Source organism: Talaromyces atroroseus (genome assembly GCF_001907595.1).
Source record: "Talaromyces atroroseus strain IBT 11181 chromosome Unknown scaffold_8, whole genome shotgun sequence".
Taxonomy (NCBI): Eukaryota; Fungi; Ascomycota; class Eurotiomycetes; order Eurotiales; family Trichocomaceae; genus Talaromyces; species Talaromyces atroroseus.
The window spans coordinates 183,094-196,422 of record NW_017971440.1 but is presented as its reverse complement, the minus strand read 5'-3'; the positions used below and the strand labels follow the sequence as shown (position 1 = coordinate 196,422).

Genomic DNA, 13,329 nt, shown 5'->3' with positions numbered 1-13,329 from the left:
ACTACTACCATCCAACCCATCAATCACAACAAAACCAGCCCGAAACACCGACAAGAATAGCAACAACCAATCTGCACACAGCAGTAGATCACGTAGCAGCATCCTTCCGCACACAGCAACGCATCTCCGACGATTGGCCCAGTCTAATTTCCTCAGACCAAGCTTCAGAAAGAGACGGGGGTTTAACAAGGTATAGAAGAAGGGCGCGCACACCGCAATGATTGGCCAGCAGAAGATCTGCGGACGGTTTTAAAATAGATGCTAAATCGGAGGGCCGCGGCCAATAGCAGCGCGCAGATGCAAGTTTGCAAGTTTATTTTCTGCAGTCAATGCGCGCTAAACTGTTTTGGGTATGAAGCTATGACGGGCGCTAACCTGATATGTGCTTAGTCTAGTTTTCTCCATGGCTTCTTTTTGTTGCTATTAATAATTGATTCTTCAGTTGTTTAATCTTGTTCTATGTCATGGATGACTACTCTGTATAAAGCAAAGCAAATGTATAGTTATGGCATTAGATGTGTCATAGACACTCAAATACCGGCGTTATCAATTCGTTATACTTGAAATGACATGACGAAGCATAGCTGTGAAAGAAAAATCGTGACCAAAATATAGCCGTCGAGGATATCAGAGTAGGTATACGAAACCCAGAAAAGAAAAGTCCAGAAGAAAGAAATAAAAGAGAATGAAAGTCCATAATACATGATTCGCAACCCCGCCCATGATTTTTGTCTTTTTGTACATCCAGTGATCGATCAACCCACCACAACTCCGGAATTGAATACATGACTCCCAGAGGTACGTGAAGAATAATGGAAAATAAAGAGGCAAAAAAGTAAAACATTACAGATGACCACTGTAGGTTATGTATAATCTACCCAAACGAGAAGAGGTAGACTTGCTAATACTCTTGGCGTCATCGTCTATCGGCGCTCTTCGGTATATTGAATCCCTTGCATGGCCGCCACCGACCCATTGATAAGCGGCGGGAGGGTCCGTGGCTGCTCGACAGCCATCCCGGAAGCATAAGTGGGATAGGTCGTGGACTGAGGCGAGCCATTCGATTGTGACGACGACGCCATGGGGTGAGGGTCATACATATTCTGCTGTCGAGATTTGCCGTTGACTTGCTGCCCGCCAAGCTGCGCTCGCAGCTCCTGCACCTCTCGTTGCAGGTCGTTGTTTTCGCGTCGTGAAGTCGTCAGTTGCTTCTCCAAGGAAGTAATATAATCAATCGCTATAAGAGTTAGCAAGGTCGAAAATTGATAGGAAAAAAAAAAAAAAAAAAAAAAAAAAACAAAAAACATACCTCTGGTCAACGTCTCCCATTTACTAGACTTGTTGTTCTGGCTCTGTGGCAGTCGCATCCGGAGCATTTCAAAACAATCCTTCATCTCACTTCGACGCTTGCGCTCGGCCAGCTTATGCGTGACCCGCAACTCCGGCGTCCGGCTATACGGAGTAGCATTGTTGGGAGACTCGGCATCTCCTATAATACCGCGCACTTGTTTGTGCTGCAGCGAATGATGATGTACATTCTGCGGCAACTCTGCAAGCTGTCAGTGGCTGGAACAAACATGCGAAGAACAAAGAAAATCATACCTTGCTGACCTCGGGGTAATCGAGAATCGGTGGAGAAAATACTACTATTGAGCGATTCGGCCACGCTCCCCTTGCGTGAGAACGGGCCCTGTGGTGTGGTCGCCTTGTCCTGAGAGGTGAGACTCGAACTAGACCGGGCAACGTCAGGATCTGGAAAGGCGTATGCCATACCCGCTGTGGGAGCCTCGGCATTGTAGATCTCAGATCGAGGATTGGATGAAATAGCAGGGGCGGTGCGACCCGAAGGAAATCCACGCTGATCGCCGCCGCGAGGCCCTAATGGAGATAAAGGTTGGGCTCCGTAGCGAGGCCCCCGGAAGCCATTTGTATTTGTGTAATCATTGGATATGCCGCGTTCTCTCTGAAGCCCTGACACTATTGACGATTGCGACGCATTAGTGCTGTGGTAAGGCGACGTTGGGTTGATGGCCAGAGCGCTGATGCCTTGATTCATGCGGCTATCGACGCTGCTTCGCCTTGACTCCGGCAAATCAATAATACTGTTTCGGTGTGCCGGCGCCTCAAAATTCTGGTTGATTGACGGGAGCGTGGAGGAAGTGGCTTGTGAGGTAGCGAAGGCGGGGGTAGGGTTGGCACCGGCTGGAGAAGGAGTGTTGGAGTGATCCTGATTCAGTGGCGACCGTTCTGAAACACCAGAGTGACGACTCGGAGATGGTTGTTGGGATGAATTAAGAAACGATATAGGATGGTAGTTGCCCGTTCCATTCGTCGTCTGTGAGTATGTAGACGATCCTATCTCGTCAGCATGCGATGTCGTATTCAGCCGACTGACAAAGAACTCACTTGTACTTTGCGGCATAGACCAATTGCCCGAGTCCCGCTCGAGCGTGTTCATAGAGCTTGCTGGCGACTTTTCGCCAGGCGGAACGCTGACGCCGCTCATGCTAGCGGTCAGCGTAGAAATCGAAGGAAGAGTCTGGGTCGTCGTGACCATAGGGTGTGCCTGTAGCCCAGGTTTGACGTCCTCCCATGGACGATGCGCAACGGAGGGTTCCATTGTGAGAAGAGGCGACTATAGCTTCAATTGTATGCAGTAAAGGCCTATCTCATATTCCGGCTGAAGCGAGATAAACAAGCCTTCAATCGAGACTGGACGCAATACAGCAATCCGCTCTGTTCAATGTGCGCAATCACGTGGACGAGGGCGTTTGCTTGGGTCGAGAGTCGTACAAACGACGCGCAAAATCGAAGCGAGTCAGTTGAGCAAACGCGGAATGTCCTCCATATATTCTCGCGAGACACGTGAAAGTAAGCCGCCGGGGGATTGCGAGGAAGAGGGGCTTTGAAAAAAAAAAAAATAAAATAAAATAAAATAGAAGCGACCACGCGAGCGGTGCTCTTTGGTATGCGTCAAGACCCAAGGCTTTGGGTTTACAACGGCGTGAAAGCCAGGGTCGACACACAAGGAAGGGATGGGTTCCGTCGGTGGCGGTTCGTGGGCGGAAAAGACAGGCGCCAAGTCTTGCAGATCAAGGAGAAGAATCGGCAAGGAGGCAGACACGCAGCTAAACAATGATGTAGTACCTATTAGCATTTATTGTATGGCGAACGCAAGTGGCAGCGCGGAGGCTCTCTTTGAGAAGGAACGCCTTTGTGCACCCACACACACACATACACACACACACACACACACGCACCTGTTGTCCGTTGGAGAGTAGATGCACCTAATTCGGGCACGCACGCGGACGTGGGCTTGACTGAAACGAGGTCAGACGAGACGGGCTATAAATGTGTTGTTGTTGTATGGTATATGAGACGTCGAATTGCATGTATGTAGGGTTGACCGGTGGCAGGAAAAAGAAAAGAGAGGAGAGAGAGAGGACAGATGAGAACGAGAGAAGAGTCGGATGAAATAAGAAGGGAGGGACAGGATCAATGATTGATCTGATGTGAGATGCTGGATCGATAGTGTGGTGCTCGTTTTGCTCCGTGGAGAGAGACCTTTTTGTTGGCGGGCCCCTTGGTGAGTCAAGCAAGGACAAGCCTTTGTTTTTGGAGGGGGGTTTGGTTTTTTTTGTTTTCTGGTTTATTGATGTGAAGACTGGCGCGAGTCAGACAAGGAAAAGGAGAACGAATGGCGTGTGGCAGGCTGGCGAGAAGAGCGCGAGCAGAGGTAGACAGAGAGTAGCGAGAGGAAGACGTGAGGAAGGATTGCCAGGCCGATTTGGGCCATTACTCTGGCTCAATAATGGATCTGCCCACGTTTTTTGGTCTTGCTTTTGGTTCGTTTGGGCCGCGCCAATCAGCGCGCCGCTGCGGGCCCCACTGGTAATGGGTGCGCGGCGCCTTGCCACTTGCAGCCTAGCGCGCAATAGCTTAAGAACAAGACTGAAGAATCTCCTTCCTCCGCACGGGCAGAGCTGCCATTCGACGGACGGGGCGCGGGTGCAATGGGTGCACGGAGGAGTCGACGGTTGGTACTCTGGAATGTATGCGCCTGCCTCGCGCGGTATGCGTAGTATACGGCGTATCGCAGCCAGGGAAAAACACATGGCGGCGATGTGGCCTCCTCCAGCATCGAGACGCTCAGCCACGAGGTGCATTCCGGGGGTGTATCCGTAATTGTGCTGTAATTTACGGTATTGCAAATTACACGTTTATTTGTCGGAGGACGGAGCATATTTCTGTCCTGCGGCTTAGTCATCGCCACAACGGGTTAGCTCGTTAACTAGTGTAGTCTCGATTCATGCCCTAAGTTAACCAAGTCTATAACTATAACTAGTACTAGTACGCCGTAGCTAAATTGCCATGTCGATCTGCTGGCTGACTCAGAATCTTCTCGCCTTCAGTCCTTGCATGTCCGTTGCACAGCGACTGTCAGTACAGCCCGAAGACAATCATCCCAGGCCGCCTTGCTGGGAGAAAAAAAAAGAAAAAAGCAGACACCCGGCGTCACTGCAACTTCTGAGAAAAATGGCCGTTTGCCGACTTGCCTTTTTTCACGTGGCACTGGCTGTTCGGCGAGACCACGGAGCAGCAACCAAGCTGCATGCTTAGTGGCTGTTTACTATGCAGTAGCACGACGGGGAAAGTCTGGATGGCTGGATTGGGCAATGCCAAGGGCTGCTTTTGCTCTTTTCTTCACTGACATGCTCTCGTACTATATAATCTATGATATACTCCATAGATATTAATGCAGCCAATCGCGTTGGAATTCCTGGCGTGCGTGGTCCGAAGACCACCTGGCATGTGCTGATCCATGTGCCTTGCTCCGGTATGCAAGGATCAGGCTACCATTGTACTATTTTTGCTAAGTCTGGATTGACTTCAATATATATTATAGTATCTTAGTATATAGTACATGCTTTGAAGTCTACCAACACATGGCAAGGTCTAGTGCAGATCATCGTGCCCCTCTATTTAGTACGGAGTACGTAGTGTTATCGTCCCCGCCAACGCCAGTTCCATGACTACGAACGCCTCGCTTGATCCTGACCAAATAGTGGGGGGAAAAAAAATAAAAATGAAAATGAAATTAAAATAATTCAAAAGATCTATCTAGCCGTGCCGTGACTATCATTTCCCATGGCATGCCGTGGTATCTATCACGCACCTAGGTATAACGGGAGTACGACAGCCAGGGTTACTTTGGCAAATTCTGATCGCACAGCCATCCGTGCTTTGTAGCTGCAGCGAAAGGAACGGTGCCATTTATTCATTTACAAGGAATCCGAAGATCTGCCTGCGTAGTACCCACGGCGCACTCCGAACTCCGTGGGTATGCGAGTGGAGATTGCTTCGAGACATGGCGTGGTAAGTAAGCACTAGCCATCACTAACGAATTAACCTTCTCCGTGGGTGAATTTGAAATCGAAGCTCAAGCCAAAGCCAAGTCAAACGGACCTCGGTACTCTCGGAATCGCCGTAATCCGTACTCAGATTCGATAGCCTGACTGACCATATTCGAACTGCTAGCAAGTGTGCCAATCTTGCCGGCCTCATACGGATTTCGACTGGAATGCCATCCAAGGAACCCAGGAATGTGCGGTGTATAAACTATGCACATACAGCACCATAAATCCATGGATCGCCGTGGATTCAACCGTGCACGCTGATTGTATGTATGTATGTATGTGCGGCCAACGTTGAAATATGGGGTATGCTTATTCTTTCAGTCGATACGTAGCAGGCAATTCTTCACGAATTGCCGTCGGTGTGGAAAATATCAAATATAAAATAAATAAATAACTCACAATTTAATCCAGCCATCGATGTTCGCTGCATTCGACGTCGTAGCTTGTCGGCGTTGGCGCATGCTCGGAGCATACAGCTGCATACATATCCCTGCTGGCGTCATTTCATACTTGTTCAATTAATTTATATGCGGTCTTTTGATCTTGAATTACACACGGGGTAACTAAATAACTTGTTGACTAACTAACCCACCGGTGATTATCAATCAAACGGTGCCTGAGATAACTATGTCGGCGATCAGTTACCTATCTCCAGGCCTCTTCTTCTTCAAACAACGTCTCCTCCTCCTCCTACTGCCTATCTAGGTAGTAGGTAACAGGCTAAGTCAGAGCTCCGACAGACGTGTGTAGTCGTGCTACCTCTGCCGGTGCAACTTGGTGTTTGGTACATCTAATCGGGTACGTACCAGGAGGAACACCACATTTTCGTGTAAAGCGTACATACTGTACACCGCAAATCGCAACCCTCATCCAGAACTGGAAATACTCATCCACGATCAGGAATTGTGAGCGCTGCCAAGCCTGGCTCTTGAAGAAAAGGTAGGGACGTAAATACATAGTCGTATATGTACTGATCGACGCTGCTATGCGGCAATGCTACCTACCTACCTGTATAGATAGATGTATATCCAACAATGTCAGACAACGATACCCGTCATATGCACGCTGGCTCAAATTCAGTTCTTGGCTGAATTAAACGAGTGACTGACTTAGTAACTACTCGTACAGCGCTTCAAATGAATTCTGGGCAAATTTGTCTCACGTCCAGCCAGTCAATCCGTCAGTCAGTCCGACTTGTATAACATTCCGTAGACAGGCATCCCTATGACCATGTGTAACGTTACTCCCGGAGCACAGGACAGGATGAGAGCTGTCCACATTATTGTTATGTTTATTCTATTCTACAACTGCTATTGTTGATCGAGACTGTCGGTCTGAATGTATACCTTTGACCCAAAAGCCCGAAAAAAGACAACTCATCCAACGCCGAATAGGCATGAGCCATATGGCACGAACAATGAAGGTTTGCGTTATGTCCAAGGATTAATTTCTACCAGTTCAGACCTAGGATGAGCTGAGATAACTCTCACTCCATAGTTAGAACACCAACACTTTTGCCTAGTTTACCTAGGTACGAGAGTCTACTAGAAACCACCACATGGTGAGTTGCCACGCGGCCATGCATATAGAATAACTTTGAATAAATTAGAATACGATCAATAATGGCCCGATAATATACATATAATTGCGACGAGATATACACTAAACAAAATGAATACGATGTCGGCTATGCCTTTTGGCCCCAAAAGATGGGGGCTGCTTATTGCCTACCCACAAGTTTAGCCCTATATCAGGACTCCTATGTACATTAAAAAAAAAGCCTTGCACATAATTTACTCTTGATCATTCTCATCTTCTTCTTCTTCATCATCATCAGCAAAAACAACACCAACCTCCCCCGTAATATCCCATCGATCCCCGCGCGCAGCCGCGCTCACATACTTGACAAACTTGAGCGTGCCACTGTCGCGCAACACAATACTCATGCGATTCCAGCCAGCCGCCATGCTGAAAAGAATTCCATCGTCGTCGTCATGCGCTGCTTTGTAGATTGCCGGGTCCGACTTTTTGGATTTGCGGTCCTCTGCGCCTTCGTTTGCATCGTCGTCGTCGTCTTCTTCGTCATCTTCACCGGTCATGTACATCTCGTAGCCGCCTACGGACGGATCTTCGCTGTCGGTCTCTTCGGTAGAAGTAGATGTCTTTGCGGTCTTAGCACCTTCACCTTCCTCCTCCTCGTCTTCATCTTCGTCTTCTGCCTTCTCCCAGCCAGATGTCGGGGTAAGACCAAGAGTAAATTCCAACCGCGGCTCGCTGCCCTCGTAGCTACTGGCCAATGTGTAGTCCTGGCCACGTCGGAATCTGCGAGCTAACAGATTGTGATCCGTTAGACGGTCTGCGCCCGTGATCAAAGTGAGCCATTTCCGGAAGGGCTGCGATGGCAAGAACTCATTTAGTAATTTTTGTACGGGCGATACACTATCTTGCTTGGTGCTGGCCGTAGTAGGTTGCTGGAAGACATAGCGATGCTTGTGAGGAGGACGAGCGACTTTCCAACTTGTGCTTGCTTCAATATCGTCCGCGGAAGCCGGCAATCCTTCCTTCTCCTGCTGCTCAATATACTCTCGGACCTTGCCTGCAAACTTTTCCGACAGCACCTTCTCCAAACTAAGCGAATAGTCGTTGGCGAATGTCTCCGAGATCTCCTCGGCAATATCCGGAGTCAAGTACGACGGCGCAAGGAATTGTAGCAAAAAGTCCAGATCAGACTCGGTAAGTTCGTCGCCTTGATCGTCATCAACAGACTGTTTGGCTTTTCCTTTTCCTTTTCCTTTGCCGCTGTCCGAAACAGCCTCGGCATCCCAATCAACCGGCTGCGGCTGCGGCTGGTCATATATATCGCCTCTACCTTGGAGTTGGGATAAACTGCTTCGTTCGGCCAGTTTCTCCTCCAAACCAGGCTCGTACCCCTCCTCACCTTCTTGCGGGATGTGGAACCAGCCACTTATCGCCATCCGCACGCGTTTCTCTTTCCCTTTATCCTGTTCTGACGGGTGATAGACCTCCTCGACGTCATGAAAGCTTTCGCCGGGCTGCACAGTGAAGAAACTCAGCTGATTGAAAGCCGGTGGAATCGACAAGCTAAAATCCGGGCTGGGTATCTTGATCTCGTCGCCGCCTTTGCTCTCGTCTCGAACAGTCTTGGTAGGGTACAACCGCAGTGCGCCACCCCATTCGGGCTGCCATGGCGTGTCCGGGTCCGTCAAATACAGAATATAGCTTAGACGTCGACTGCCAATAACATCGTCGTGGCAGAGTAAATGGCAACCTTCCGTGTAGATGGTAATAGCCATATCGGTTTTCTTCCCGCTCAGCTCTCCCGAGCCCGTCAACGAGGACAGATACGCGCGGAATTTGGCGGAGTATAGCGCATCGCGCAACTGCAGCAAGGACGGCAGTCGTGATAGCGAAGCATCGTCCAGCCCGTCGAGGTTTGCCAGGTCGCCCGACTGAAACGTTTTGTAGATATCGGTTTCCTTCTCGGTGAAGGAGATTTTCTGCTCGATCTCGTTGCGCACGGAGCGTAGAAGGTCTGGCGCGATTAATGGGGATATAACGCCATGTTTGTAGCTAGCAATTCACTCAGCCAGTAAGCATCCGGTTCGAGATCTCGATAAAAAAAAAAAAGGAAAATAAAAAGACTCACGGTCCTGAGCTTGCATAGCTCTTGGTATATTTCTCCAGTTCTGCCGGATCGAACAGACCCTCGCGAAAGCGTGCAGCTACTGCGTCGTCTGAGAGGGTTCTTTTCTTGGACTCATGGTGGCCATTTGATTGGTGGGTATCGTCTGTCTTGCGCTTCATGTTGGTGGTATCTATCTACCTGAGGTCTCTGTTCAATTGGAGTTGTTGGGGAGTGTACATGTTTTTTTTTTTTTTTTTTTTTTTTGAATTACTTTTTCAACGACGGATTCGTCCTTCACCGCCTGCCGCACGCTATCACCCGCTAACTCAACGGAACTTCTTGTGTTGCACAATGAATCCCACCTCCGAGTAATGGCAGTTCATTGATATAAACCTGCACGACCTCTCTTTCCTTCCCAAAAAGGCCCTTCAAGATCTCAAAAGCCCTGATGTCAGCCTCCTCATCGCCAAATTTCGGAATCACCAGTCCGCCATTTGGTAGATAGTAGTTCACGTAGCTCATAACTGGAGACCATCCACTTGCAGTCTCGAGTGCTTCCATAGATTCCTCGTCTAGGTTCAAAAGAGCCATGTCAGGTTCTAGAATGTCGATAATCTCAAGGCTTCTGCCTTGGGCATCTTGTTGATTGCACAGGATATCTTTCGTCTCTTCGTATACCTTCATCCATACTGTCTTCGCCCTGGGCCCTACAGGTCGACTGAGAAGCACAACACCCGGCGAAGCAAATCTCGCTAGAGCATCAACATGACAGTCTGTACTATCGGCATTCATGACCCCAGGTAGCCAAATGATTTTCGATACACCCAGGCACCGTTGCAATTCGTTCTCGATGTCTCCCTTGCTCTTTCCGGGGTTTCGGTTCTGGTTGATAATGGAACTCTCTGTTACTAATAATGTGCCCTCACCGTCAACCTCCAAAGCGCCTCCTTCAGCGGTGATTGATGCTTTGACGCGACGAGTTTTAGTGTCTTCAAGAAGTATACGCGCAAGACCGGCCGTCGCTGCAGTGACATGCCGACTTCCCCAGCCGTTGAAGTTGAAATCAACCCCAAACAGCTGTTGCGTTGGTTTCTCTTTTTGCTGGCATATGGTAAATGTAGGTGCAATGTCTCTCATCCACAGATCCATACCATCCCCCGGAACCGAGTGAATTCGAATCATGTGTTTCGTCGTAGATGAGTTGGATTCGAACTCTGAGCGTGCTTCATGTACCCGATCTTGACCAACGACCAAACTGACTGGCTCAAATCTAGAAATTGCCCTGACTAAGCTAGACACCTCGTCCGTGGCAGCAGTCAATGATGCAGAGGTCTGGAAAGACGCGTTCTTGAGTCCAGGCCAAGCAAGGATACAGTGAGAGTGACGAGCCCATTCTGCAGGTCTGAAAAAAGACAATGTCGTGCGGCGTAGCACCATCGTGCTCGTCAATTAGAAGAAGGCAGAAGTTTTGACAATTTGAGGAGCAACATGAAAGGACTAGGTTTTGAGGAAAGGCAGAAAGTTCAAACAACATAGGACATAGACATAGGAAACAGATTGTTAAAACCGCCCCTCACGTTGCCTTGTTGAGACGTCTCTGTTAGAATATTTCGAGGCGAGAAAGCTGACTCTCTATTGTGTACATTGTATATATCACCGGGAGATAGGGGAGATATATCTACCTAGCTCGCTAACTCAATCTAGTAAGCGGAGGCTGACAGCAGATGTCCCAGATAAGCGAACTCACTCTGTTATCTTCTTATTTTATATATTGTTCTATTCGAGGAGCTTCCCGGACACGCTCATCACAAGGCATGATACGTTTTTGTCGACCGTACCGAAACTTTCTATCCAGGAGAGAGAAGGCTTGGGATTCGCCTAGCAGGCGGATCAAGTTCCAACAAAGTCGTGCATGCATTGGAATCGCCGCCGGGTTGCGACACTTTCAACAAGTCATCTGTGTATGCCAAAATCGTCTTGACATATGCCACTCAATTGGGGTTGCATACGCCAGGATATGAGCAGGAATATTCAAAGGATAAAGTAAACTCCTCCGCAGCCCGCAGTTTAGAGCGATCCATGTGGTGTACAGCAGCAGCAGCTACAACTTCAGCTGGATTCCCAGTTATTAGCTCAGACTTCATCGCAAGAAGCCACGCTCACAGAGACTGCGGATGACTGCGATATTTCTGCACAAAGTGGTCCGTTCGGAGGAAATGGGAGTTGGGGAACGGTTCTCGACTCGGATGTTGACCCTTTGAAGAATTTGACCAAAACGCCATCGAAGACTGGGGGTTCTATGGACTGACGTGAGACAGCAACATGAGGGCGGAAAGGTGGTTGATAGAGTTGTATAAAAGTATTGCAAAGATGGCAAAACGGGACTTCATATTCAGTCCTTGGACTTTGAAGCACGCACAATATACGAATCATCAATACCATCTTCAGCTGAATATAGAATTGTCTACTTAGCGTTACCGTCAATATAATGGGACAAGACAGCACATAAGGCTAAGACAACAGCGATCGTGATCGGATGGGTGATTATTGCTCGACTTGCTTCCTGGCGCTGTTTTTACGGTGAAGTCGGCTGTCGGCCATTTTTTGGACATTCTCGTCCACTACAGCAGTGTATATAGACGTATCACACGATGCTGGATGGAATAATTGATTCTAATCGTATATGCAATGTTTCTGTTGAGATTGTATTTCTATATCTATTCAAATATTTATCACTTCTCATTTCGAGTGGCCCAGAAACCCGCGAGCGGACAACTCTAGGGCTAGGCTAGAGTTTAGGGCAGCGGCTCACCCTTTTGGTCTCTCTGGGAGGTTCTTCTTATATCGTGGTATGATAGTACCTAGTGGAAGTATCATACTGCAGCAGAACTTCTGTCTCCATCTCATCCGCATCTATGACAACCTGTCTCCAAAGACTAACTTCATATGTGTCTGCCAACGCCCCTGGCAGGACTATGGCGCATAGATAGCGTTGGAAATTTGCACTATCTTCCTGGCCCTCTTTATTCTTTCCGACCTCATGTCCGAAAAAGTCTCTAACGCCTTCCCCCACTGCCTGCTGAGGACATAATATGACAGCCAAGTTGTGCTTGCTCTGAAACTGCAGTGCAAAGTCCGCCGGGGGATTCCACCGGACTACCATTCCAGGTCGAATGCGTTCTTTGAAAGGCACCAAATGTGCTCCAGGATGGACGTCGCGGCTTGATCTAAACTTGTCGGGCCATAACTCTTGGGATTTCCTGCTGTCCTTCGACGAGTCTGTCGTTGTGGTGCTGTGTTGAGATCGAATGTGCAAATCCCACAGTTTAGAATGGAACGCCTTGGCCTGGCCATCTGTTACTCCATCTGTTTGAAGACAGCGATGTATGAATTCTGCAACCGGTAGTCGGAGGAGTTGGAGACCAGATTCATGCGGCGCAAGAACGGCAGGGGATATTTTTGGAACGCCGGACTATTTAAGAATATTAGTTCGTGGCGTGGTAAAAGGAACAGTATCACACTTACTTCAGCCTCGATATAGTTTTTTATATCCTTATTTGTCCATGTCGTTGGTATATTTGGATCGAATTCCACCTGTTTACGTTTTGGCGTAACCACCCTCAACATCTCTGCATACCGAAGCGTGTTTTTACTGGCTGCAACATCCAAGAAGCTGGGATTAATGCATCCCAAAACGACAGTTTTCGCACTGAGGCTATCATCCGCAGGGTCAAATAGATGCTTTAAAACTTTTGTCAGTGCGCTGCGGCGAAATGGGATGTATGGTCTTTTAGATGATGATGATGATGATGATGATGATGATGATTTTTCGGTTGCCACCACAGCGTCTAGTGCTGCCCTTTCGCGTATGCAGTCCTTGAGAACAGAAAGACTGATATTAATCTCTCGTGTCTCTTTCATGCGATTGGCGGTGTGTGCAGCTACATCGCGGGCGATCTCGGAACCCGCGAGGTCGACAAGATACAGAATTCCATCGTCTAGGGAGTCTGGCGATGGGTTCTTGACTCGAATACGACAGATGGCATGTGACCGTGAAGAACCGTCGTTTTTTTCTGTGCTAGCTGTGTGTCGAAATGAAGAGGCACGTTCAATCAGTTGCAGAAGCTCCGAGGCGCTGTTGACGTGAATATCCTGGACTCCAACGAGCTGCGTGTCACCGAATGAATCTTCGAGAATTGAAAATGATTGACGAGCATTCAAAAGATCTGATGATAAACAGTAAGTTAGCCTGTTTCAGCCCCCCCC

General features: G+C 48.5%; 4 protein-coding genes across 4 annotated transcripts in view; all 4 read right to left on the bottom strand.

The window, feature by feature from the left end:
* Window positions 1-923: 923 nt before the first annotated feature.
* On the bottom strand, window positions 924-2,620 carry UA08_06029 (hypothetical protein; the record flags this gene model as incomplete). The annotated part of the gene is made up of 3 exons (XM_020268717.1): window positions 924-1,237; window positions 1,310-1,549; window positions 1,603-2,620. 3 exons carry the CDS (start codon window positions 2,618-2,620, stop codon window positions 924-926), a joined length of 1,572 nt encoding a protein of 523 aa, XP_020118795.1.
* Window positions 2,621-5,440: 2,820 nt separating this feature from the next.
* UA08_06028 (hypothetical protein) lies at window positions 5,441-6,259 on the bottom strand (the record flags this gene model as incomplete). Its single annotated transcript, XM_020268716.1, has 3 exons — window positions 5,441-5,619; window positions 5,817-5,907; window positions 6,224-6,259. The coding sequence occupies 3 exons, from the start codon at window positions 6,257-6,259 to the stop codon at window positions 5,441-5,443; spliced, it is 306 nt and encodes a 101-aa protein (XP_020118798.1).
* Window positions 6,260-7,210: 951 nt separating this feature from the next.
* On the bottom strand, window positions 7,211-10,500 carry UA08_06027 (hypothetical protein; the record flags this gene model as incomplete). The annotated part of the gene is made up of 3 exons (XM_020268715.1): window positions 7,211-9,008; window positions 9,085-9,253; window positions 9,426-10,500. The coding sequence occupies 3 exons, from the start codon at window positions 10,498-10,500 to the stop codon at window positions 7,211-7,213; spliced, it is 3,042 nt and encodes a 1,013-aa protein (XP_020118797.1).
* A 1,402-nt stretch (window positions 10,501-11,902) lies between these two features.
* UA08_06026 (hypothetical protein) overlaps window positions 11,903-13,329 on the bottom strand; it is a gene marked incomplete at both ends in the record, with an annotated part of 2,042 nt that continues 615 nt past the window's right edge. The window contains 2 exons of the mRNA XM_020268714.1: window positions 11,903-12,535; window positions 12,589-13,289. Of these exons, the coding sequence (XP_020118803.1) occupies window positions 11,903-12,535; window positions 12,589-13,289 (1,334 nt within the window). The remainder of the gene's footprint in view (window positions 12,536-12,588; window positions 13,290-13,329) is intronic.